The following is a 20265-nucleotide window of genomic DNA, read 5'->3' as shown; positions in this document are numbered from 1 at the left end:
TCCTTTTCAAAGACTGAAGTCAACTCAGTATTCAGAACAAGAAGTATTTCAGTTCACAGTTTCAGAATACGTTTGGTTTTGTCATCTTTTGCAATCACAGGCTTCAGTGTGCTGCACTCCAACCTTTTTTAATAATATCCAGGCTTTGTTCATTACTTCATTTAAACGGCTGGCAAAATTAGGAACATGCAAGAAAAAACTTGTGGTCTGTACTCACCCATGTTTGCTAAGAGGCACACAACTGCTTGTACATCTGCTCCTGCATACACATCAGACAGGGAACTCACTACAGGCAAGCAAAGTGTGTGCACTCGAATTCGACGCTCACCTAAAAGAAATCAGTGGACATCATTATGCATCCTCTCGTGGTAGAAGTAAACAAATTCAATCAGTACAGCATCTCCTCCCATCTAAGATGCCCCCATTCTAGAAAACATACCAGTCAAGAAATTGCTGCAACACTGTCTTCCATTCCTGTCTCAACCTGTTCAAATTCTATTCTAAAGCCACACAAATTGATAACACAAACTAGCAATATCCACCGTGTCTTTGATCCTACAAATTAAGTACAAGGATATCCCTCCCAAAATTTTGTGGCATGTTCTACCATAGAAATTAGCTGCTATTCTTTATGCTCACCCACTGTAGTAATTGCAGCTGGTTCCAATCCATCACAGGTCTGTGTGTTTGGACACAGTGCCTGCCAAAAATGTTACTGTTTGTAACAGTGACCAGACTTTTAAGTAAAAGAGTATTGCTGAATCCGCACTATATCAGATGCAGATGAAATTTTCACATTAAAATAGTGTTTATAAGGATTTCCATTATATGACTAACTGCCAAGTAGGCTTACTACCTCTGACAAGATTCTTTTAGGGTATAGAGCACAACAAAAGGCTGTGGAACTAACTTTACAAACATTACATCATAAAAAGAAACAAAAAGCCCACTGACCAATTCATTTGAATTTATTTACCTTTACTGGAAGTATACAAAAGAGCTGTTTGAAAACAAACCAAAGATGTGTCAGTCAGACTTTCCTCTATGGACATTTGTACTGCAAATCCAGCATCAGGATTGACATTGGCAAGGGACAGTAAATCAGTAGATCGTACAAAAAAATTCCCATGGAAAGTGTGTATTGAAAGACCTGGAAGCAGATTAAATAATTCAGAATGAGGTTAAAACAGCATGGAAAACTCTCACCAGTATCTAAAATTCCAGCCCTCAAACTAAGGTTGAAGAAAATAGTACAGATTCCATGTAGAACCAATTACATGAATCATTAGACATTTCAGCATAATACTGTAGAATTCATGTTCAATTCTGATCACTCCAAAGTGAATGATGCCCTAACACTACACATGTCAACTTATAGTGAGATGGTACCATCAACTAAGAAACAAGACAAAAAAATTAAACACAAAAAACTAACTTAACATAAAGAAGGTAACTCTTTTACTCTTCAAAGAAAGAAAAACAACATTCAATTTAAATTTGCTAAAGACTAAGCACATTCCAAATGATTGCTAACACATATACACCAACTGTTCCATACGAATCAGTATTTAAGACACACCTTTTGTACATCTTATGCGCATAACTGCTTCAAATCCAATCTTTCTTGTAAGGTATCTTTTCAGGTCTTTTTGCAACTTTTCAGCCTGAGTAGGATTATGGCTACGATGGAAAGATGGATAGTAATAGATGCATCCAGCAGAATACTTGGACATGCAAGCTGTGAAGGAAGGAAAGACACAGTTAAGAAGTAAAACTGCAGCATGAAATCAAGACATAAAAATTATGTCCAGACTTCCACAAGTCACATCTGTGTTCATCTTCTCAATTATCACCCACATCAATATCACCCACATCATTAAGACAATGGAAAGCATCCCAGACACAGGTCAGTAAAGACAGAAATGAATCACCCCAACACATAATGACCTAATCATACACCAAGCTCTATAAGCATCCTACACTTGGCAGCTAAGATTGAAGTGCTTGCAGAAATATCTAATGGTGTAGAGACAAAATTAAGTGTATGTTCAGAGAAAAATCTTGGATAATTATAGAAAGATGAAGACTCTCTTCTACCCCTGTAATTAAATCATTTATTCCTTGCCACGTTTCTGCTTCCTGTTCTTGAGCAGGAGAATACTTCTCATTTAAAACTTTGAAATCCTAGAATAAATTGTCTGATACCTCCAATGTACTACCTCTGTTCTTTACTTCCATCAGCTTCAAGGTCAATTCTTTTGCAACATGAGCTGTCCTTACAGAAATGCTAAAATATTTACATGACTTAAGAATTCCTGAGGTAGCCTGCACTTCTGAAGAGAGACAACAGTACAGAAAGAGGGAATCAGGTACTCCTTACCAAGAGAAGCTAGATCAGAATATTGTGAACTTAAGAGAAATAAATCCACAGCAGTCTGCTGACCAGAGCAGTCCAGTGCCAACTTCTTATAAAAGTCTGTTGCTGGACCAAGATGCTGGACCACCTTTAGTAAACAAATCAGATAGGAGTTATGACAACAATTATGCTTTTTAGACTTCATGGAACAAAAGACATTCTATCCAGCAGCATCTGAGTGACTGAGTCACAAATACTTGCAGCTTCTTTTGCTTGCCAAGAAAAATTACAGATCAAAGGCCAGAGACAGCTCATGCACTTCAAAACAAGTAATACCACACAAACATGTATAAAGCAGTGATCTTAAATGCATAAACATAGACTTAATTAAAATTTAGTTCACTGCTATAAATGAAGACCAAGCGATTAATCTGCAGAACTATGAAAGTCAGAAGGACATGGCCAGTACTCAAGTCTTCTGAAATGAGTAGAGGTGAAGTTTTTACCTTTGTGCTTGACCTTTGATTGGGATCCTCTCTGGAATGCAAAAGCCCAGCTCCCAAAGATGGTAACTGAGTTTGAAACACAGAGATCCGACCACCCGTTGGAGACATCAGTTTAAATGCAGCCTGAAGAGCAGGGCCCAATGCACTGTGTGTTTCTCTTGTATTGGTGAACATATTTGGTAACGCATTCAATAGATCTTTTATCAGCTGCAGAACAGATTGAAAGGTGTCTTATGAGATGCTGCAAGCTTGAGATTTTCTGCTGTTTCTAAAAAGCTGTACTGTCATGACTGAAGTGGCAGAATCACTACCAAATATTTCAGTTCAGTTTTAACACACTAAGGAAAACAAAGCTGTAATTTTAAAAGCTATGATGTATCAATGAAACAACATGTAATACTTCCGTAATGAAAAATCAGCATTGGAACTACATATTATGAGGATTACATTTGAATTCAAAGTTTAACAGGAACATCTATGTGTTTTGAATCTTTAACACCTTATATTAATTATGTATTTTGAGCAATCATACCTCTTTGCTTTCATGGAGATTTACAAGTAAACTATCTGGTGTAGGTAGGAAAATATCTGTGGAGAGAACAGAAAAAAAATATTAAAGAAGAAAGTAATACTAAAATAGAACAAAATATTTCATTGCAAACTGCTACAAACACCATGAAACATAACATGTGAAACGTGTGTTATAGTTAAATATTCATTGCAGATAAGTAAGTAAATTATATACAGATACTCATGTGTTAGAGAGAGCAATACAGTCTATATAAAGTTTGTCTGATTCAAAGCAAAATTAAATATTTAATTTCACATTTTAAACATCACCTACTCTGTAGTTAGTGCAAGACTATTTTTCAAAAAAATATTCTCATTCAATAACATTGACCTAATATCAAATAGCTGAGAGATTCTAAGCTTTGTTCTGGGAAAAAAATAAATAATAGGTTCTCAAAAATTCAGCTTCCGTTTTCTTTTTACTTACCATCAATATCTGAGACAATCAGCATCTGAGGCTGTGATAAACCTTCTTGCAAGTTGTAAAACTGAACAGTGCTGTCAAACGTTATGAACCCTATTCTTGTTCTTGAATCTCCAGGCAGCCTGAAGAATTAAAAAAATAAACTATTAAGCCCTAAACCTCTCTCTCAAGACATATACTCAGGGCTCCTGCTGATGTTAGCAGGAAGTTCATGTGTAAAGAAGTGAAGGGAGAATATAAGAAGGGAGATCTGAAACAATCAATATTTCCTCAACATTTTCTGAAAAGCTGTGGTAATGATACAGTTTATAAGACCAAGTGTTACAGATAAGTACTCACTAATACATTGATGCTTTCTTCTACAAGAGAACTTAGGAAGTTCATTTAAACATTACACTGGCACATGAAAGAAGGCAGCCTTCTCAGCTCTTCAACAGAAAACACTGCATTCTGTTCTTTCCTAATTCAGAACCCCCATTTACTAGTTACAGTGTACTTACAGCTCTAAAGCAAAATCCAATGTCACTACATCACAACATTTATTTCTCATGTGGACCATATTTCATATATGCCATAATATCAAATGAAAGACTACATGGGATTTCTCAAGTAAAATACAAAAAAGCATCATGGTGGATGCACTGATTTCCTGTGGACTTTGCATGGGATTTTATGAATTTTCCTAAAATAATTAAGCATGTTTCAGAAATTCTGTTGACAAAATAGCTGTGAAAAATTGAACAAAGAAAGACTGAACCAAAAAATGGAAGCAAAGATTTTAAATGTATATGTTGGCTTCTTCATGAGAAAACCAAGTTTGCCAAGAAAAACTTACAGAAATGAATTTTCAAGGCAAGGCCTCCACAGGATTATTTGTCAAAAGGCATGAACACAGTGAAGCTCATTAACCCTTCCTCAAAATGCACCAGGAACAATCCCATACATGCTATCCCAGTGTAAAAATAAAAATATGGAAACTGGCACAGAGTAACTGTGATCTAAAAACACCAAACTGACAACACAATTCACCCGGGCAGTCTTGGTTACAATGTTCCAGTTTCCATCACCTCAGACCTTTCACCACAAGACCCATATAATTTAACCTCTGTAATTCACTAATTTATTTTGGTCTTGGCAGGGGGGAAGAATACAATTTAACAATCTTTGTACAATCAACATGTTGTTAGAAGTTACAGATAAATATTCCTTGCAGGTAAGTAATTAAATTATATGTGGATACACAAGCAGGGAAGAAATTCTAGGCAATGGAACTTCTGCCCTTTAGGGACAAAATGTTTATACACTTTGAAATTCCCTTCAAAATTTTCAGTTGCAAATTTTCATAACAACATATTAGCTGATTTGAAAAGGTTATTTATACTCTTACTTGTCTAGGTTTTCCAGCAATGACTGACAAAGTATTGTCAAATATCCAGCCTCCACTGCATTATGAGACACATCTAAAACAAATAAATATACCGCAGGCTGAGGAGGACGAAGCTACAAAGTGAAAAAAAAATAAAACCACTCAAAAATCATGTTAAAAGTAATCAGTCATTAGAAAGGGAAGTAGGAAAAGGGAATACTTAGAAAAATACAAGGTATACATTATACAATAAAGGCAATTTACTGAGCAATATGCAGACAGACTTAACTACAATCCCAGTAGTTAATAACTATCATTTGTAATAAACATAAAATGTTATACTTCAGGAAAAAAAAATTTGATATTTTAGTCCCTCCTTCCAACAGTCAATTTAAACATGATGAAAAATACAGACTTCCATCTTTGAAATTCCATTGTTCTTTCAGTACATGGACAATGTGACCCTTGAATCAGGGTAAAGCATTGTACCTACACCCTTTCCCCAGCTATGTAACAAGCTCAGTTTATTCACTGTTAAATGCCTGCCACAACGTTTCCAATCCAAAGACATGAGAACAATTTTTTTTTGCTGCTGCTAATAATGTCATTATGAACTAGGCTTTTTCCCAGGCAGACAAGACCACCATCCCAACAATTGTAAACTGACTCCTAATAAGAACCATTTCTTCACAATTACTAACTAGAAATTTGAAGCTGAATTGATTTGCTCATTATTCCATTACTGGTCTTTCAAAACCACTTCAAAATGAGAAAGGCAGAAATCACATTGCATAAGATTGAAATCTGACTGTACCACATTAAACTACATTGGATGTCAACACACACTGAATTACTTTTAACTCAAAAGCTTCTGACTGTTTACATCAGCCAAAACTCAAAATATGAATTTAACTATTCCTTGCTATTAAGAGGAATTTCACAGAAAAATTAATACACACCACTAGATCAATCTGCAACATTCACTTCAAGCACTATTATATTAATATGCAATTGCTGTTGAAGTTACTATGGATTTTTTTTTTTTACCATATAGTCTGAAGAAGCAATGAACTCCACTGTAGAATTTTGCACTTCTGGCCGTTTGTGAGGCTCTCCATAAGACCGTGTCAGAGGATTATACATAAATTCTTCAGGAACTATTAAAAAAAAAAAAATCCCCCCACAAATACAGATTATATTTTTGTCAGAAAATAAAAACCATTATTGCAGCTAAATGCAGAATAATAAGGCCCACTTCAATTATTGCAACAGCAAAAAATTCACATTAAGGATATATATATATAAAAGAGGAACATTTCAAATATCTCAAGCACATCTTTAACATCAAAGTTCAGTAATTGGAAAGAAAATGTTTATTTTAAACAACAGATCCCAAACTATAAAACAGCAATGCAAGCAGAGCACTTCACAACAAACAGCAATCTATACTGTTTCTATAACCTCTGGACTGGATTGTAGCTGTCATGATGTTTCCATTTGCATATCCCAACAGCAGTCAGTGGGATTAGCTGAGTTCATTAGACAAGTAATCAGCATATTATGAATACATTTTCTTCATCTCCCCAAAGACTGCAGAACAATCTTTTGGTCCAAGAAAAAGCACAACACATCTGACTTAAGATGCCTTTAAATATCTCTGGATCATAAGGACATTGTCACTGTAGCCTATGTTTTAATCTAAAATATTCCATGGACTGATACGATGCAAATACTTGAAAGAGATTTTATAAATGCAAGCATCTCCCGCTACAGTCACTTACCATCATTAACTCTATAGCACAGGTTGCATTTCCACCGCCTTTGATCAATGAAAGAAACAAAAGGGTTGATGTAAGTCCTGCAGGATCTGCATCTCACTATTGTGCTTGATGTTATTACTGGTAATTGCTAAAAAGGAAACAATGAAAAGCTTCACAAAGGTATGTAATATACTTTATGGAAAACATCTCTGTTCAGTAAAGTTCGAAAAAGCTTTTGCAAGACTACATTTTTTATCATTGTTCCTTTTAGCTTTCATAGAGTAATTACGATGTCTATTAAAAACAATCTCCACCTTAAAACCAAAAAAAAAAACCCGTTTAATTATGGTCTTAATATAATCTCAAAATCAAAGAAGTAATCAGATCTTAAATGACATTACTTTATATTACAGCTATTACAGCAAAAGGAATTACGAAAGGACAACTTTTGAGGTGACTCTATATGAAATATGACGGACAAGAACACACAAAGAACACACGTTTTTCTTACACAAAGAACACACATTTTAAAAAAAGAAATGATACCAGACAGTTATTCACATTTTCACATAAATGCTAATAAATTAGATTGAGAGGAGTTGCTTAACAATTATGAATATAGCTTCAATTTTATACTGTGGTTATGTTATATTGACAGCAAGTATCAGGCCAGTCACACATTCAAACCAAGCACCTCTCTTGAGGCGAGCTCTGTAAACACCTTTTCAAGGTGTATCTGACAGTTGTGAGCACAACACACAGAGTGGCAACTCTTAGGAGAACCACAGGCAATCAAAGGTTTCCAACGAAAGAAACTTGAAAGGCTTCTCCCTTATGCATTTCAATGAAGTAGCAACTTCAAGGCTGTTTTTGCTCTCCTCTCAAAGTCACAGACAATTCTTTGGGACTTCTGTTAAACATGGAACTTAGAGTTCATTGTATTTTGCTGTCTGAATGAAAACAAAACAAATGCATATATAAAACAAACACACACAAAAAAAAGTAAGGTACTTTACCGTTAGGTCCCTGAAGGGATGCAGCAACAAACCCAAAGGAAGCTTAGCTTTGTTTAACAAAGCCTGTGTCTGTGGAATATTTGTCAATGTGCATCGAAATGAGCTGAAAGGAAATAGAAACATTATGTTAAAAATGAAATTTTAAGAGATATTGAAAACATTGTGTTAACACCTGATTTTAAAGAACTTAGACATTTAAGAAATCCTATGTTTTACAAAGATGATTTAATTGAAAAAATGCCAAAAGATTTTAAAAAAGGCTTCATAAAGAAACAACAAAAAGAATACTCCCCTGCTCCACAATTTAGTAGTTCAGCAGTGCAAGCATACCAACACTAACTTGCAATTAAGAGGCAGAACTGCTTTAGATATAATACTCAATGAAAACTATGCATTTTTCTGTTCATTATAAAGATTTTTCCAGCGAACCAATAACTAACTAGTTCCCAGAGTGTCATATTTATATAAGAAAACAGTAGAAAAGGATCCCAATTACTGAGAGAGTCAAAACCTTTTGGTTTGTGAAACATGAAGGGACACTAAAAAAGCCCAGTGCACCAACAGTGCTGTCCAAAGCACTGTAATAATTATTTCCAGGCCTTCAGTTTTCTGTTTTCTGCTGGGACCATGCACTGTCACTACAGCAATCAGGATGCTGAGTCAGTTTGGGGCACTGAAGAATATTTATTTTGGAAGTACAAATAAAATCTTTGGGGAATAGCACTTTCCACTGTACTTAGCTGCACTCAACTTGGGATAGTTGATAGTACTAGTTAATGTCAGAGGTAAAAGCGCATGTGATTGCAGAATTACTACAGTAAAATATACTCATGAATTACTAAGTGTATTCAGGCATAATCATAATGCTTCTGCAGCAAAAATCCTATGCAATATTACAAAATATTCTATGAAACATACTGTGTAACGTTAAGGTGTTTATTAAAATACCTTGTCTTAAAAATGGATACAACAACGTAAAGGTAAATATAGAAAAATTATTAAAATATTAAGATACTAGCTACACTCACTGCATATAATGTATTCTGAAGGCAGGACAGTTACAATATTTGTGTAATCATTCAGAAGATAAACTTATTTTCAGTAAAAAGGGGTTTTATTAGCTCATCATTAAGATTAAAAGTCAGTTTAGACATTTTTTGACATTTTAAATAATCACTGCCCACTAAAAAATATAAGACACTGTCCCAGACAAAGTAAACTTACTCTGGACTGCAGTTTAATTTCCTAAGATCAGAATTCAAGTTAGGCACAGGTGCTGGAACTGAAGACACCGGTAAAATATTTCTATCATGCGTAAGGTTTATTGGTCTCAAGCTTTCTGGCTGCTGAGAATGCTGTAGACTTAATCCTCCTAAGGAAGAGGACAACTGGTTCACACCCGGATATTGCTGAAAAAGGTAAGAGGTACAAACAGGTAAACACACAATCATGTTTAAATAACAACCTTCAATCTTCTTGTAGTACCCTCCCTTGCAAACATGTATTAAAAAAAGACACAGCAGCAATTAGGAACAAACCCAAACAAACAAAAGAAGTGTTGTACTGTAGAAATTTAAAAATGCTACAACAATGTGACACATCTTCCAAATGTGTATCACAGGACAAAATTCAAATTCATTACACAAATCAACACTGCAAGTCACACATAATCCTACAATCTCTCCAGGCAAAAGAAAACAAGTTACTAAAAAGGCTGACACGATTTCTCTCCCACTCTCCTCTGCAATTTAACTTTTGTTACAATTAACTTTTCCAAGTTACAGACAGTGCCTTTAAAAATTTATGTTTAAATTAAGCGAAACACCATAGAAGAGGAGAAAAGGTTAGGTTGGAAGGCACCTTTGAGGTCTGCCAGTCTAACCCCTTGCTCAAGCAAGGCTAACTTAAAAGTTAGTTTTGGTTGCTCATATAGATTCACCCAGACAAGCTTTGAAAATATCTAAGGATTGACAATTTCACAGCACAATCTGTTCTAGTGCTTCCCCACTCCCATCTTGAAGGATTTTCTCCTTATATGTCCAACCAGAATTCACGTGAAGCAGTTGCTGTTCTTTCAATGTGTCCTCCTGAAAAGAGCCTAACTTCCTCTCCCATTACAGTAAAGATGAAGACAACCCTTTCAATTAAAAAAAAATAAATTAAATGAAACATTTCTTCCAAGTCACATTTTACATTATGCCTGTGACAGTGAAAGCGCTCATTACTGGATGTTATATGCAGTAAGGAAATCACCTACCACAGCAGTTTCACTATCTTTGCCAACTGGCCCTTACTTCAGAGAGCAGGATTTGTGTATCAGTACGTTTCTTTTTCTAGACTCCCTCACACATACATTTCTCTGCACTTCCTTAGCATTTGTGTCTTGCCTCAGTATCTGGCTCTTCTGTCACTGTTCTCACAGAATTCACGTGTACAACAGGAATCAGGTGATTGTAAACAATTTCTTGGGTGTTTGGAGCTATCTTTATGAGTAAGACAGAGTAGATGCAGGCAGCCTGCTCCACTACAGACAGCCAGCACATGCTCTACAGTGGACCCTATGCCACGCCTTGCTCATAAGGTCATTTAATGCTTGAGATCACAGCCTATAGCAATGCTCTGATACATGCTGATCAAGTACTTCCTCATGGTTCTTCATGGTTTCCTATCTATAAAGTTCAGCTCCTTCAAACATCAAACCACTGCGCATGTTACTAATAACTGGTGAAGCAAACTTGTTAACCCTAACTACCTGAAAGCTTTTCAGTCAGAAGCCTTCCAATAAGTTTAGAACTAGAGCTATGACATCAATATTATAGGTAACATTTATTGTCTCAGAAATTATAAAAATACAAAACATGAAAATAAAGGGGAAATATATCACACAGAAAAGGGTTTTCCCAAGAATTTATTTCATGAAGTAATTTTAAAATTAAAAATACAAGCCTGTGGATAGTGCTGAAAACCAGGATGGTGTCCTGGATTACTGGGCTGCACAGGAGTAGGTGGTGTTGCATTTTGGTAGCCTGGCTGCAGTGCTGGATATCCATAACCAAAGGGCTTAGAAGCTTTTGATGTTTGAAGGACTGATGGAGAGGGAACTGGGCTGCTGGTCACAGAACGTGTCTCTGCAAAGATGAAAGAAATGCCATAGGTATTGAATAAACTTATTTCCTTCTTAATTGAAAAAAGAAATTAAAAAGGAATATTATTTCAAGAATATTGACAAAGTGTGTATGGAAAGATGACCAGAAACTTTTGTCACTACAAACAAAATGTTATTTTACAAAAAGAGGCAACTTGAAAAAAAACCACTTGAATTAAATAAAAATATAACCACATTTTATTCCAATACATACATTTGATATAAACCACAAATGAGACCATTCATGCTTAGTCTCCTCTACCACTTCTGAAAACTGTGATAATATGACTAGAATGTGATAATATGACCAGAATCATTCTGTGATTCTACGATTACTTCATGAAAAGCCATGCCTACAGTTAGAGAATAGCTCTGTTGGCTTAGCCTTATGTTTTGACAGTATTCATAAATGGTAGAGGAGAAACTAAGCATCGTCTCTTTTCAAGTTTCAATCTGATGCAAGTTTCTCTTGTATACGCCCGCAGCGCAGTTTAGTTCTGCTATTTTTGAAGGTCAAACTGAAAGTAAAACATAGACCTAAATCCACAGTGAACTTAAAAGCTGTAAAGAGATGAAACTACTACTTAGAAATGTCTACAAATGTGAGCTAAGTTTCAGAAGAATTTAAGCTTGGTGAAGTGAATTGGGAAAAGTGCAAGCAAAGGAACAAAACACTCAAGTAGCCAACTGCCAAGAAACTATGTTTGGCATGGACACTCCATGAGGAGGAACAAAACCAGTAAAACAATTTAAAAACTACAACAGATTTAAGAAACGTAATGTTGACTCTGTTTATCTTGGAAAAAAAAAAAAAAAGAAAGAACAAGTTATTTTTAGAACATGCCTTCAGCAGAACCAAAGTGGTTAGTTATTAGGCCAGAGGTCAGAATTTGAAATCCTGCTAGATTCTATGTGGATAACAGTATCAGCTTTCTAACAGAGATCTCACTTTAATCAGAAACCCATCAAACCATGGCAAACTGCTGTGACACTTCAAGGGGATGGAACAAGGAAGGAGCCAGGAGGGGCAGACCCTCCAAATTAATCCATTTCTTAATTTAAAATACTGGTTAAAATACTTTGAAAAGCATCTTTTCCACTTGCTCTCAATATGGTAGCAATCTACTCTCAAGATTTCAAGACTAAGGTAGCTGGCCAGTAGGTTAATTTAGAACCAACCTGACAGTCCTGATATTTTTAGAGCTAAGAGTAAGCAAAACAGCAGCCATTTTCTTTAAATGAAGAAAAATAAAAGAAAATAACCTGATCCAAGCATCTATGCGAGCTGATATTGTTGGTCTCCCAAAACTTCTGTGGTGTCAGCAACTATTATCAGCTCCTAATGTCAACAACACAATCAGGCATACAGTATAATCTAGAAAAAAGATGCTGCTTTCACACTTAGCATATTTTCAGCACTACCCTCAATACTACAATGGAAAGTATGACTTTATGATTCAAGAAAGTTTTATTAAATGGTTATATGAACTTCAGTGTTAAAACTCTGAGAAATTATTTAAAAAGGCATGTATGTATCCTCTGATGATTTCCCTCATTCCTTTCATAGGCAGTGCCTTTCATCCACTTGTTAACTAACAATTAACACCAAAAATAATAAAAAGAACACATTTACGTACTTAAATAAATAATTCAATTTACCTGGATAGCCACCTCCTTCCAGGGCATCATAATTGTTCAGAACAGGAGAGGCACTGCTTGTAGTAGAGGAACTATCAAGTGCTGGGGGAGGAAAATAGTTTAACTTTAGGGACATCAGAAATAGCAAGCTTTTGATAAATAAGAGACTGAGAGTTTTTTTCTAAAACCTTTGATAAGAAACTGTCAAGAAAGATCCTGGGGAAAAAACCCACTACTTCAACCCTAAGACTTGAAAACTATTACCACTGCAAAGAGGAGAGGGAGAAAGTATAATCATCATTATACTAAAAACAAACAAGCACATGCCCAACAAACAGCAAGAGAGAACAACGGAAAAAAGACAAAAACAATGAAAAAAGTTGTTTCTTGAAATAAAAAATATTTTTCTATTAAACCAAATGTTCTTTCTAGACTACATCAACTGAGGCCATGCACATTTTAAAAATAGTTCATTCATGACTTTCTTCACAATTGCAAGCAATAGAAGATTCCCATCATCTTCAGAGTGATTATCCACCATCCCCACCTTCAAGACAAACTGACAAGTATTTAATTCTCCCCTCCTTTCTGTATCATTCAAATTCACAGCTTTCCTTTCAGTCTAAAGATTCTATTTTCCATTATCATAAGAGGTCTGAACTTCAGTCGGTATAAACAATTCCTCTTGGCTCACCTAAAGTAGCTAAGTAAAAAGCAACTGCAAAAGTAAGTACCAAAAGTTAACTGGCCACACATACATAGTTGTTAGGACTGAAGAGACTCAATCCTTTAATTATTAGCTCAACCTATGCACAGATCTTGAATATCTTATTGTAAAACATCTGGTATATAAAGTATTATTTTAAAATATGTCTTCCACTGTGATTTCACATATATTTATTTCCAAAGAAAAAAGCCAAGAAGATTAAAGGTATCTTCTCTTTTAAACACACCAAGCCATGAAGTGTGACAGAAAAGAAAGCGTCAAATTATTTAAGAATTGAGAAAAACAATGAAAATTGTATGTATAATTTTTGTGGCAGAAAAGACTGAGAAGATCCACTGATACTGCTTTACTCAGAAGGAACAACCATGACCACAACATCCCATTGCAAAGCTGAAAATATTTCAAGGGAGAACTTCAATGGTGAAACATTTGAGACTTCCAAGTAAAGAGACTCCTGCATATGAAAACATAACATCACTGACATTTAGGACACAGAAATAGCATGGCACCATCCATACAGTATCGATAATTCTTGAGCATTTTACCTTTAAAGCATTCAAGTAAGAAATAGAAAAGCTATTAAAAAAATCCATAAGACTAACAAAAATAGACTATTTAAAGGAAAATTTAATTCTATGACATTCATACAATCTTAGTTTTCAGATTTTCACTGTAAATTTTCTTTTTTTCCAGTCCTGGAGGTTACATAATTGCAACGGTTCCTGGAGGAACATAATTGCAAGATTTTATTTTATGTTCTAGAAACGGAGGGAAACAAGATTCATGACTTTCTTTACCCTGAGCAGGATTAGGGTTTCTAAAGCTTTGCTAAGTGTTACTACAGAAAAATCAAAATACACTTTTGTTAGGTCAACAGAACAATTAAGAAGTTACACAAACACAAGCAACCAGATTTTCAACACCTATTCTTCATAAAACCACTGTGAAAATCTGTGCCAGAATTCTGTCTACTGAAATTTGTTTAGGATTTGCATTAGCTCCTGGTGACAGGGCATAAAATAGGATGCTGCTTATTAATCAGACAGCCTCCATATTGAACTTGGGTGACCTTTCACTCTTTTCCATAAGATATATTTAAATGTAATGATTCCTCCAAGGCTATAGGTTTTAGTGAAGTACAGAACTTGAGAGATAATGATGGTAGGGAGTATGAAACTTTGCTTAGGGAACAAAGTAAGGAGAGAAAGGTTACAATTGATAAAAAACCCAATCAACATCAATTGACAGAGACCTTGGCATGCAAACCCAACACACTACTCTTAATTATGACCTGGATGTCATCATTGGTTTGTTACATACTTCACAGAATTATTATGAGTACCTACACTATTTCCACAGTATTCTAGGTGATAATTTAATTATTTTAATAATACTGGCACTGGTTTTTTTTATGACAACATGAATTATAAAATTAAGGAAACAGCTACAATAGTTTCCTATTCCAAATCAATACTAAAAGCCAGCAGTACAAGGTATGTGCTTCCATCTATCAGTAAGGGTAGTAGTCTAATGTTTATCTCAAAAAGGTTTTTATACTGTTACTACTCATGCAGCCAGTAAAGACTTGTTTTAAGTTCCAAAGGAAAAGGTAACCAAATTTGAAGAAACTAAACTGGTGAGAAACATTAAACTCACAAAACCAGGTCATTCTGACACAACACAGGCAGAATCCTTGCAACCAAGCACGTAACACTTCCATCAGTTAGGACAAACTGCTTCTTAAAAAAAAACAATCAAGAAACTTTTAAAGTTTTCTACAAAGCAAACAGATTAAAACTGAACCTGTGTGCCTGACCATTGAGACACACACCTTCACAAGGAGAAAAAAGCCAGCACAGATTAATTTACTGTCCTAAAAAGCACACTTACAACCTCTCCAAATTTACTATCTTAATTTTTTGAGTTCCTTTTGCATAAAATGAGAAACAAGTTAAACACTATTTAATGTAATGATACAAATGGTATTTGGCTGCTTAACCTGAACAATTACCAGTCTTAAGTTCTACTACTAGTTATCCTCAGTTAAAACTCACTGCAAATCAAAATACTGAAAATACAGGAGTCTTGCAAGTTGTGAATATTACTTTTTTAGAGTCATAAAACATCTGACATTAACATGACAAAAAAATGACCTATTTGTTGGTCACTACTGAAGTTCTTTTTGTTTACTATACTAGTAACAGCTGGGAAATTTCAAGCTGAAGAGTCAGAGTGATTTTTTTTCTCAAAAGAAGAAAAAGTTTCAGGGGATGGAAATATGGAGAAAACCTTGAGTAGGAAGAGAACAAGATACTGGTGTAAAGCTAAAGCCAACCTGCTTCCTCATCCTCCTCATCCTCTTCCTCATCATCTGAACTTGATGACAAGGGAGCTGGTGCAGAGCTAGCTTGATTATTAACATATCCACCATACTGCATGCCTGTGAAGTGGAAAGCACAAACATCAGAGTCAGACAGACAGGAAAGACGAGAAACGAAAGTCACAAATCATTGCATTAAAAGTGAGAGAAATCAGCTCTTCCAGAGAAAATCCCAGCATGCAATAAGTTAAATCTACAACCCTAGAAGCAGTTTTTAGTGGGCTAGTTCAGCAAAGTATTAGTAGCACATGGAAGTTAGCAGATAATTTTATATGTGTGTATGTGCATGTATATCAGGTGATTAAACACACAGACTTCCTACATCTCTTTTTAATACCAGTTTGACCAGTGGAGTATTTTCAAAAATTAACACACAGAAATAAAGGGGTTATTTCCACATAAATTCAAATTATGTTATGAAAGTGTTTAGTATTAACTTTTGCTTGGCACATCTGCTCCTTTTAGGACAAGAATAATTAATTTTTTTCAGAAATGAATGAAATATATTGCTGTTGCCACATGCGAGAGTACAAACACACATACAGAGAACATACAATCATTCCAACACAATCAGCGAAATTAAAGCTAGGTAAACCTGAAAATTTGGGTTCTCTTATGTTTACATGAATGCCTAAATTTGGGCTCATAAGCAAGTGGTTACACACCACGCTCTTCTAGTATCTGGTGACAATGCACCAACTGCAACTGCTGCCACCTCCACAGCACGACCTATCAGGTTTTTTTTAGTTTGTTTGCTTTTACAATATCTACTCTAAACATATGTGAGCAATACACAAAAGCAACACATAAACATATAATTTCAAAACAGAGTAAAGCATGCAGCAATGGCTTATAATTAACTTCCTACATTACTTGCTATTGATGTATTTTCAACATCTTCAAGAAATCTTACATTTCTCTTGTGACAAGGCAGGGTTAGCAAGGATTTTAAATATGCTTTCAGTCAGGCAGTGACATCCTAAATAAATGCAAGTGATCACTGTTTCTCTCTAATCAATCTAATGGATTGATATGGTAAGAAAATATCCTAAGTATTCAAAACTCTTCAAATATTTGGGAATTTGGGGTTCCTTCCCCCTATATAAGTACCGTGGCACCAATGAGTAGCATTCTTTATTTTAATATAATGAAGTATTACCGAAGTGCTATGTTATGCATAATCTCAAACCATCATGAAAACAAATAATATGCCCATCCATGACTTCAATCAACTGTATCAACCTTTATCTAAAATATGGTCTATAAAATGCTGTTAGTTTCATGGCTTTTTCAAAAAGGGTCAGCAAATGAACATAAGAGGAACACTTTAATTTCACTTAAAAAAAACTAATAGAGTCAAAGTGAAGAGTATACATTCAAATACTGGAAGTAAAAAAAAAAACCAAAGCAAAACTATAAAACAACATTCTTGAGAAGATAAACTTTCATAGAGAGACTGGTGCAAGAAAAGATGGGCATTATATTCCTTTATCTAGTGCATTAATTCCTGTACAATTCGAATTTCTCCGTAATTCAAGTAGTCACAGCAAGAAATCAAAAATCACTCAAACAGGCCACTGAGTAGATTCAGTGCTTCAGTTTTTCCATACTGCCAAAACACTAATTTGAATAACTTCTACTGCCACCTTTTATAGATTTACTGGATGCAGTTGGGAAGGGGAATACAAGAAAATCATTATCTGTGCAAGAACAGACTGGAACTTACAGACTAACAGACTATGTTTTTTCTCAGGCTTGGGAGAATTACTGAGGACTAGAACAGAATAACTGCATTATTGTGAAAGAGAAAAAAAACTACCTTAAAATAATTAACATGCAAGTAAAAGGAAAAAATGTCAGAATGACAAAGGGCTGCACTGTAATAGCAAGAACCAAAGTGTGCCCAGTGTGATAGTGTAAAGACATCATGTACATGGATTAGAAGAAGAAGAAAGAAAGGGTATCTACCTGCAAAATGCATGCCAATGTAAAAATTCATAAATTTTTTTCAAAAATTCATAAAGCATACGCAGATGAGAGAAAAGGACTTGATTACTCATTATTGGTCACATGCATTAAGGATGCAGGTGTTTGGAAACAATATGGAAGAAAAGAGATTAAAAAAATATGCTAGCAGCATAGAAGTTTAGGTATCATCGGAATTAGGTCACTATGAAGGCTGTGAAGACTGGGCTGGTTTGATTCTAACCAGCCCTACGAGTTTGCAGAGATTTATTTTCATTGCCAACACTACTACAGATTTCTGCCTTTAAGACTGTGCTGTGCTAGTACAACTGTCCAGCCAAAAAAAAACCTCCTGAGAATAGATCTGCTTAAAACATAAGTTTAAAAAGCCAGTGTCAGGTGGGAAAGTCTCCCATTCTAGCTCACTGCCCAGCAATACCAATAGTAGGCCAACACAGGGAAGAAAGTGACTGGGGGCAGAAATGGGTGGCTGCAGACAGCAGTTCCTAGTGCCATCATGTGCCTAATCATATTTTCTGTTGTGACAACTCAGTTCTGTTTAGTATTTTTTAGAGATTTGATAATGGTGTTAAAATCTCCCACTTTTAAAGATGTAAAAGCCAATTTTGAAATTGTTATTTCCATAAATCTGGCCTAAAATACAACCACATAATTTAAATCATCACAAATTTCGTGGACTGGAAATTTCTAAACCCTGCAAGCAGTGTACCTGTGATATAATAATATTGCACTCTAAGGCTTTATCCCACTCTAATTTACAGACACCTAGAAATGTATGTAGCAGGACACAAGATAAATTGGGATAACAATACATTCGCCTGTGAAATAAACCAACTATTTAGGTATTTTAAGTTCAGTCACCCACAGCATAAAACATAGTGCACATTAAATTTGAACAGATAGTTATAAAAGATTAAATAGGCTTCAATACATTTTAAGGTTTTTATCCTGTTAGAAGATAGCCAAGTAAACAATTAAAATTTTTTAGTTTTTATAGGAATGGCCCAAGAGGAGCCTAAAACAATGAAATTCTCTTCAAAAATTAATTCAAACTGTTTTTTTCCAGAATACTTTCATGTAGACATCGGTATTCTGTAAAATTATAGAAAAATATAAAAAAAAAAAAAAAAAAAATCAAGTCCATCTGATCTCTGCAGGAGAAACATACTTGGAATTCTAATCCAGAGAAATATTCAGTACATGTGTTCTGTTTTTTCAGTAGGTTCACTTCCACAAATAGTTACCACACTTAATTTTTGATAAAAATGTTGTTGATAAAAAAAGCAAGAGTACATTATTTATTTCAGACTCCTCAAATGAAGCTAATGAGGAATTTGTCTTCCAATGCTCATAAAACCATCATCTGAACATTAAAACTTATGTGTGATGACATGTAAATAGATAAAATTAGATCAACAGAAATTCCTGAGAAGTTATCTTTATACTGCCAACATATTGTTGTTTTTAAAATGTTCTCATTCAGCTACTTACTGCATTCACCTTCACTTAGTGGAAGCATTTGAATGTAGGGAAGTTCAGCAGCCACTGCACTGATCTGTAGCTGCTGTACCAGGTTCACACATTTCACAGGACTCACTTCCAGAACACACACACTGTATACCAAGGCAATCACCGTTAAACAGCTAAAATCCTTTTTTCTCATTAAAAACTTGGTTTGCATTTTTGTTGGAAGAAGAAGCAACACTTTTTTTTTGTAGCAAGCACACCTACAATACAAAGTCTACCTAGCACCAAAATCAACTATTAAACTGTGCAAGAGCCACAGTTCCAAAAATTGACATATTTTCCTTAAAATGATACACTTTACATAGAACTTATAGAAATGAACAATTTTTTTTCTGCTAGTATATATAGAAATGATTGATGAATAACCTGTAATCTGCATTCTACCAGAAAAAGGAGGAAATTCAGGAAATGGGGTAATTTAGTTATTTACGTCAGAGGATTCTGTAATTCAAGAATAAAAAATGCACTGTGTCAATCACACACCGTACGGTTACCAATTACTTTGAACACTAGAGATATCGCATTGTTCTGGACAAAACTAATGCCTACTTCCATCCCTCAGGCAGAGTTCTTTATCCATAAGAATTTAAAATTCTGAAATTGCTAAGAGAAAACATGGCCGAAATAAAAAAAAACCAACTCATGCAGTCAATTAGATTTGGAATACTAGATGCAGAAACATGTAATAATCAAAAGGCAAGCTAAAACATCAGTGTAAAGTTTAATTTAACTGAAGAAGGCTCAAGAGCCAATTGATTCTTTGTCAAGATGCCGCCAACATCAGAATTGGAAGAAGCTTACACAAACACTCCTGATTTCCCACAAGAATTCTTGCAGCAGCTTTCCATGGGTGCCTAGAGCTAA

At 35.0% G+C, this 20265-nt stretch overlaps 1 protein-coding gene across 2 annotated transcripts in view; it reads right to left on the bottom strand.

The window, feature by feature from the left end:
* Window positions 1-20265, bottom strand: part of SEC24B (SEC24 homolog B, COPII coat complex component) — a 47704-nt gene that overhangs the window by 13007 nt on the left and 14432 nt on the right. The window contains exons 4-18 of one of the 2 annotated variants that reach the window (XM_058837702.1): window positions 15844-15948; window positions 12803-12883; window positions 10945-11126; window positions 9223-9407; window positions 7999-8101; window positions 7004-7130; window positions 6270-6379; window positions 5244-5356; window positions 3860-3978; window positions 3395-3450; window positions 2863-3069; window positions 2381-2504; window positions 1580-1738; window positions 977-1150; window positions 218-328 (exon numbers count right to left, since the gene is read on the bottom strand). In XM_058837702.1, coding sequence (XP_058693685.1) covers window positions 218-328; window positions 977-1150; window positions 1580-1738; window positions 2381-2504; window positions 2863-3069; window positions 3395-3450; window positions 3860-3978; window positions 5244-5356; window positions 6270-6379; window positions 7004-7130; window positions 7999-8101; window positions 9223-9407; window positions 10945-11126; window positions 12803-12883; window positions 15844-15948 — 1956 coding nt within the window. The remainder of the gene's footprint in view (window positions 1-217; window positions 329-976; window positions 1151-1579; window positions 1739-2380; window positions 2505-2862; window positions 3070-3394; window positions 3451-3859; window positions 3979-5243; window positions 5357-6269; window positions 6380-7003; window positions 7131-7998; window positions 8102-9222; window positions 9408-10944; window positions 11127-12802; window positions 12884-15843; window positions 15949-20265) is intronic. The other variant, XM_058837703.1, reaches the window with a different exon arrangement.

The sequence above is a fragment of the Poecile atricapillus genome, chromosome 4, assembly GCF_030490865.1.
Source record: "Poecile atricapillus isolate bPoeAtr1 chromosome 4, bPoeAtr1.hap1, whole genome shotgun sequence".
Classification (NCBI taxonomy): domain Eukaryota; kingdom Metazoa; phylum Chordata; class Aves; order Passeriformes; family Paridae; genus Poecile; species Poecile atricapillus.
The sequence above is the reverse complement of the archived record's forward strand: the minus strand, read 5'-3'. Positions and strand labels throughout refer to the sequence as shown.